Consider the following 7,704-nt stretch of genomic DNA (forward strand, 5'->3'; position numbering starts at 1 on the left):
GCATTTTGATCGTTCCTCACCTATCAGAGGACAGTCGCATAGCTAACGTCATCATCAAAACCTTTTAATTATTTTATTATATTATATAAAACAAATAGATTCCATGTTGCCGTGCGTCTTTTCACAGTAATAGGGAGCTTACGAAACGAGGACGACGACGGCTACGAGGACTTCATTTAAAAATACGAGTTCGCGTTATTCATATCGCTACGAAACTATTTCATGTCGTTTCGCGTTAAAAATGTGTAGTAGCTGGCGAGGAATTAAACTGGTATGAGTGGGTTGGAAGCGTAGAGAGAGAACTGAAAATTCATCGTCATGTGCTAACGTCCTCCACAGAACCTTGAATTTGGTCATTTCACGTCGTCATTTAGAAGATGACGGCAAAGAAATGTACCAAAACGTAAAACGCACGTGCAGAGCGTGCAGAGCCATTGTTTTTGCTCACTAAACCTATTGTTTTGTAGCGTCGTCGTTGCCGTCGGCGTCGTCTTTCGTAAGCTCCCTAATAAAAGATCAGTGACACACCCGGTTATCATTTCATGTGCCACATTTTTTTCTTACCACATTTTGACGTCATCTGTGATCTATTAGGGAGGTCTGTATAGGGAAAAACTGTGCCCGAGGTCTTGAGTACGGCCCGAGGCACGGAGTACATGTTTTCTATTTCTTTTAGAAAACAACGAGACGAGAAAAAGGAAAACAACTTGTTAACTCTAATTATCAAAATGTAAATTCTCTTTGCTCGCGCCATCACTACGTCAACAGCTCGCGCTAGTTCTGTGTCTCCATCGACTTTTACAAAATAACTGAGCCACTACGTTCTTATTGGTCTAAAGATGTGTTTAGATGACAGTATGTAAACACGGTTGTGACGTTTCAGATTTGCGCGTATTTTTGAGAATTATTTTATGAAACCAATTGAGCACTTCGTAGAACTCGGAGAGTTAGGAGAATTATTTTATAAAAGCAATTGAGCACTTTTTCCGTGTTTACAGAGCTCGGAGAACTCGGAGGGTTAGGAGAATTCTCGAAAGTTATGCAAACCCTCGACTACGTCTCGGGTTTGCATAACTGTCTCGAATTCTCCCAACCCTCCTCGTGTTTAGATGAGGCTATGTAAACACGGAAAAGTGCTCAATTGCTTAAATAGAAACAAGATTTTTAACCAATCAGCGCGCGTATTTTCTTAGGACTGTTTTCTAAATGGAATTAAAACTTGAGAATGTTATACCAAAATTCGCTTTCCGATGTTAAAAATAAGAGGTGAAAACTTGTGTAGTTTTATTTTATTTGAATTTATTATAATTCATTCGAAGTGTTTCCACGTTCTTTTTTCTACCAACAGTGAGGAATTGCCAACACTGAGGAATTGCCTACAGTTCTGCGCTCAACACAGAAGTTAGATGAATCAGATGAAAGCTTAGACAGCGGCGTGCACTCCTCTAAAGTTCAATTTAATTGAGATATGTGATTTGGTTTCAAGAAAGTCAACCGTGTGAATTGAACTCAGAGAATTTAGGAAGTAAATAAGGTTTTCTTTCGTTTTTCAATTAACCTAAAATGTACAAAAAATGCATTAATTAAGACATAAAATTTGGCGGAGTAAGCAGAGTTTTCATTCCGATTTTAAGCTAACAGGAACACAGTCCCATTTTCGGTCACGAATGGAGTTTTGATCTGTTCGGTAGTGACTCTGACATACTCGGAAAACCGATTTTCTCCGAAAAGCAGTCGAACTTTAACTTATTCCACCGCAGAAGGATCGTCTCGTTGACTCCCATTTCCAGTTTCATTAATGGTTTCTGTTTTTCTTCGCCATTTCGTCGCAAAAGTCTTTGTACGAGCAATCTTCCAGAAATAGTTGTACTCTTTGTCAGTGTCGTCTGGACCTGAATTTATGGGCAGATCATCAGGCACATTTATCTTCACAGATCGTTGCTGCTCGGGGTCGTTTTCTTTGGCATCGTTATTGTGTCGTAGAGTGACTTCAAACTCTAAAATCCCGTGCTCAACTCTGTCAGCGCCCAACAGTTCGTTTTCTATGCTCACACGCAGCCCAAAAATCTTGTTAACCAATAACAGCTCAAGAAACGTTGTAGCTGCTGTCCATGCAGCTACAGAAACGATAGTGAGCATCTGTATGCCAAGAAAGCGCCAAGGACCACCCTTGAGGATCCCGTATTCGTCAGAGAATGCCGATTTGCTAATAATGTCTTTCTCGGCAAATAACGCAACCGCCAGTAGACCCCAGGCTCCTGCAAAGCAGTGCGTGGGGATGCAGCCAACTGGGTCGTCAATACGGAGACGGTCAAGAAGAGCACATCCGGGGCATGCCAACAGGGCACCTATTGCACCAATTAGGATGGCTTCCCAAGGATGAGCTAGAGCTGAGATAGCTGAAAGCAAAAAATAAAAATAGAAATAACGACATGGACAGTAATTAGGGAATTGGCAGTTTGACGCAGACTGTCTCGGTTTTTGCTTCTGATATATGTAGGATAGGATAGGATAGGATAGGAGGATAGGATAACTTTATTTAGACACGGTAAACTCATCAGTCGCAACTATAAAAACCTAATTAATTACCAGAATTATTACAAATTATACAACGACTACAGCTACATTATTCAAAATTGTTCTAAGTAATCAATAAATATAACTATAATATTAAATGACAAAATAAAAACCTGCTTTACATGAGTGCCGTGTATAGAATTGTAGATTAACTTGATGAAAAGAAACGCTCGCAGCCAGCCCGGAACGCTCAAAGGGAGTCAGCCTGCCTCAATTCGATTGGTAAATTATTCCAAAGAACTGCTCCAGTGTAGCTGAAGCTATTTTTCATATAGTTTGTGTGTGGCTGTGGGATAGCTAGTTTGCCCTCTGTGTCCCTTAAGGAGTAACTGGAGACGCTACTACGGTCAACAAATTTAGAACTAAGGTAATCGGGAGTAAGACCATTAAGCGACTTATAAACCATCACAGCCTTATGAATTGTTCGTTGAGAATCAAGTTTTATCCATCCAGGTTTTTGGATAAGGTTATCAGCGTTGGCATCATAGTTCGAGTAAGTGAGTATACGCGCAGCGCGATTTTGAAGTTTTGTAAGTTTACTGGCTAGGGTTTTGCCGCAACATCCCCAGACAGAATCGCAGTAATCAAAGTGAGGCTGTACTAAAGACATGAAGATTGATCGGAGAGTCTCATGTGGAACGAAAGACCTCACTCTCTTCAACGCTCCAATACCAGACGCGATTTTCTTACATAAAGTCTCAACATGAACATTCCAAGATAAAGTCTGATCAATATGAACACCTAGAGATTTCGTAGAGGTAACTTGAGTTATAGGTGCACCGTCAATAATAAGTGATGGAGGGTTGTGAAACGTGCTTAGCCTTTGCCTCGATCCGATCAACATAAACTCAGTTTTAGATGCGTTAAGAGTAAGCTTGTTAGCAGTTAGCCATCTTTCAACTCTAGCAAGATCCTCATTTAAAACAGTGTTAATACTTTGGGTGTTATTACTAGCAAAAGTTATGTGTGTGTCGTCAGCATACATTCGAGGTTCAGAATTTAATAGACAGTAAGGTAAGTCGTTAATATATATTAGAAAAAGGAGTGGACCCAGAATTGTACCTTGAGGTATACCGCAAGTAAGGAAATGGTCCCCAGAGAGAGAACCATTCCAAGTATGATCTAAACCAATTGTATGAAGTGCCACTGACACCATATTTCGCAAGTTTAGACAAAAGAATATCGTGATCGACGGTGTCAAAGGCTTTCTTTAAATCCAAGAAAACGACTGCGTTTACATTACCCTGATCAATGTTGTAAGCCCAGCTATCTGTAGCTTCAAGTAAGGCAGTGACAGTGGAATGAAGAGGTCGAAATCCCGATTGGTGTCTTGAAATGAGTTTGTGTATAGTAAGGTAATTATAGAGTTGATCATAAATAATTCTCTCAAAGACTTTAGCTACAACTGGAATTACTGAAATTGGGCGGTAATTATTTAGATCTGAACGATTACCCTGTTTGAACAAGGGGATGACTTTCGAAAGTTTCCATTCATCAGAGAAAATTCCAGAAACAATAGAATGATTAAAGATAGTACGGAGTGATTCGGCTATTAAGTCAGCACATTCGCGCAAGAGTTTTGCAGATATTCTGTCCAAACCAGTAGATTTTGACTCACATAATCTGGATAAAAGAAGAAGAACCTTAGAGACGCTGGTCGGTTTTAGTTCGAATGTGCAGTGACCAGTCTCAGCTAAATAATCCAAATGAGAAGAATTGTCTTCATTGGCGTGAATATCATTTGCTAACTTAGGCCCAATAGAAGAAAAATGATCATTAAAGGCGTTAGACAACTCATGAGAATCATAAATAGAATTGCCACAGGGGAGCTTAAGTTCGCTTATGACACATTTGTGTGATTTCCTAGACATAAGCTCATTGACAATCGATAAAATGTGTTGTGTTCGATAAAATGTGTTGAAATCTTCAATATAAGGCAAACGCGAGTCTCGTAAGGGACAAAAGAAAACACTTTTTGAAAAGGTAACGATTATATTTCTTGCAAACATGTTTAGATGTCACTCTCTCAAAAAGAGTCTGAAAAACCATTTAAGTCTAGTAAACTTAAAGAACAAAGACGCATTCATGATATTTTTGATTACAGGTGGAATTAAATATAACAAAGAAAGCGTAATAATATATAAGAAATGACGGTGTGGCAACTACTGACGTGATTAACCACTTAAAATTTAAAAATATCTCAAGAAGACCTACTTACGATTCAACATCGATTTGTTGAATTATCACAAACAACTAAAAATGCCGGCTACCTCGACTTACCCGTTACACTAACGAGGCCTGACAGGATACCGGTCACAAAGGTTGGAATGTCCAACTTGTTTTTCAACCAAACATAACTAAAAAGAAAAATTTCACAACAAGAAATCGTGTATTCTGTTGAGCCGTTTCCAAGTTTTAATTGCTGTAAATCGCGTCTTTGTCTTGCATGACCGTCACTTACGGGCAGTGATATGTTTAGAGAAGCCTGAAAAATTCAGGAGTTCAACGGGGTTTGAACCCATCCCGCAAAGCCGGTGCGACATCTCAACCAACTGAGTCACGAAGCCACTGATGTTGGGAGCTGGTCACCTGTGGGTTCATATCTTCCGGTAATGAATGAACATGAACCCACCTTCGCACCGGCTTTGCAGGATCACGGGTTCAAACCCCGTTGAAGTCCTGAAACTTTCAAGCTTCCCTACGCGGTTACAGAAGTTGTGTTCATAACTGCCAGGATCATGGCTTCACTCGATTCCGTATCCGCAGTTCAACATATGATTCGTTTCATATATCATTTCGTTCAGTAATATGTTTGTCACAAGACTCGGTGTACTAGTTTTATGCCGCGAACTTGATTTTCTTTGTCAGCGAGACGAAAGGTATGACCAACTCACTCTTGTATCTTTTGAATATCATCTTAAATGCAATGGCCTATGGGATTCTGTTCTCATTGGTGACAGGCCCTGATAGGCCCCGTATGACGTGAAGCCAAGTCTTGTACTTATGAAAATTCAGTTGACTGCATCGAGCTAATGGAACTTGGGTGCCACCGCGCACCGGTGGCTCAGTTGGTTGAGCACCGGGCTGCCATGCGGGAGGTCGTGAGCTGCCGAAAGTTCAACTTGCTCAAACAAATAAATAACAAACTAAAAAACAAACAATATTTACCTGTACATCATTCCAAGAGTTCCTCCACCGATGGATCCATTGATAGTTACAACCGCTGCCCTGTTTAGTTGTATTAAAAGTTAAAAAATTAAAGCTCTAACGCATCAGACAGAAGAGCAATTTTGCGGATCTGTATGTTTTCCTGTTCGGCAGCGCTGGAGACTTCGCAGCTGATCATGAGAACGGAATTAGCTGATAGGTACAGATCAAAAATACTTTTTCACCAAGTCAGGAACTCATGACTAGTAGCGAACAACAGCCCCATATTCCTGTCATGGCTTTTTCACTGACCGATTTAATTTTAGATTGAATTTCCTGCGAATGAGAGTCGCACAGGAGCCCGATGACCAATCACAAGAAAGTAACTTGACGTTATAGCGTCATGGAACCGGAACTGACTTTGTTTCTTGCGGGAAAGACGGTCTAAAATAGATCGGTCTGTAAAAATGCCGTGACATAAGGGTTTCTCGCTCTTAGTCACGGTGCACGTTCAGGTCGCGATTGGTTTTGGTTTCACTTCTGATTGGTTGAAAAAGTAACGCGAAAAGAAACAACAAATGTAACACACAAACAGCAGTGACAAACAAAATACAAAATTGGAGTTCAAATATACAAGATTACTAACTTATTAACTATTAACTATTTCGTATCAATAGAGGCGACGAAAACTTATCTAATGAAGACACAGCTTTTCGCTGCTGACATATTCATTAAGGTCGGCTTTAAATCATTGATCAACAGTGTCTCCTTTATTTTACAGGGAGTGTAGTTTCGGATCGTCCATTCGCTAAAATTTCAAAATGATCCCATTTTAAACTGTGACCAGTTGATGTAACATGGTCCGCAAGAGCCGACGTATTATGACCATTGATTAATGCTTTAGAATGGTCAGTTTTTGTGTGCTGTTTGTGTATTATTTCTGATAAGACTGAGATGGCCGAAGAAAAAAAGTATTTAAAACAACAGATAAACCTGCAAGCTAGTTTCCACCTCATGCCAGTGATGCCGAAGGTGCTACCACAGTTGAATCCCAGCCAACCCCACCACAGCATGAAAGTTCCGAGAATGACATTAGTCGGGGACGCCATTTGTCTTGGCGGGGCGTTTTCATCGAAGCGTCCGATCCGTGGCTTCAACATTAACGTGGCTACTAAACCACTCACACCGCCAACCAAATGCACTGGACCACAGCCAGCCATATCCACTGCACCCATTCTGTTGAGCCAACCCCTGTGATCCCATATCCAATGAGCCGGAAAACTGTGTGTTAAAGTATTGAGAAAAGAGTACATGGTGTAAGCTTTTAAACTGGTTCTCTCGGCCATCGCGCCCGAAACAATGGTTGTTGCTGTCGTTGCGAATGAAAGCTGAAAGAAATACTTGGAATAGATTTGTCCCATTTGGTTTTCATCGGCATCCGTCAAGAAGTAGCCAAGCCCACAGAATCCATTTCCGCGATAGTCAAGTGCGAAAGTGAACGCGAATCCAAAAATCCAATATGATAATCCCCCAAATATCACATCTATAGCATTCTTTACAAAAATGTTGGCTTCGTTTTTTTTGGAAACTGAGCCGGATTCCAAGAGGCCAAATCCAGATTGCATTGTAAAAATAATAAACGCGCTCGTCAGAATCCAAGTTGCATCGTCCGGATTGTCTATGCTATCGGCTTTATGGCTGGTAGATGGAATTGATGTTGAAGCAACTGCTGTCCAGTTCGTTTGGTTCATATCGAGTATCAGTTAGCTGGAAAATTCTAACGAGTACTGAAATATCTTGTGAGTGGCCTCCGTAGCTGACTAAGAGAAACAAAAAAGAAATTATTATAGAGGCCTAGAGGCGACAGAAGGGTAGCCTCCACATACCAGGTTAGGAGTGACTTACCACGGACGGAGCTGAAACAGTTGCCTAAGTCAAACAGGGGTTGGCTAACCTCGTGGTCCAAAGAGAAAGGAGTCC

At 40.7% G+C, this 7,704-nt stretch overlaps 1 protein-coding gene across 1 annotated transcript; it reads right to left on the minus strand.

Moving 5' to 3' along the window:
• Window positions 1–1,255: 1,255 nt before the first annotated feature.
• Window positions 1,256–7,481, minus strand: LOC137998959 (putative ammonium transporter 3). The gene is made up of 4 exons (XM_068844798.1): window positions 6,718–7,481; window positions 5,746–5,805; window positions 4,858–4,934; window positions 1,256–2,399 (listed from the first exon to the last, which is right to left on the minus strand). The coding sequence occupies exons 1-4, from the start codon at window positions 7,473–7,475 to the stop codon at window positions 1,747–1,749; spliced, it is 1,548 nt and encodes a 515-aa protein (XP_068700899.1). The 5' UTR covers window positions 7,476–7,481; the 3' UTR covers window positions 1,256–1,746.
• Between the last annotated feature and the right edge of the window lie 223 nt (window positions 7,482–7,704).

This window comes from Montipora foliosa, chromosome 4, assembly GCF_036669935.1.
Source record: "Montipora foliosa isolate CH-2021 chromosome 4, ASM3666993v2, whole genome shotgun sequence".
Classification (NCBI taxonomy): domain Eukaryota; kingdom Metazoa; phylum Cnidaria; class Anthozoa; order Scleractinia; family Acroporidae; genus Montipora; species Montipora foliosa.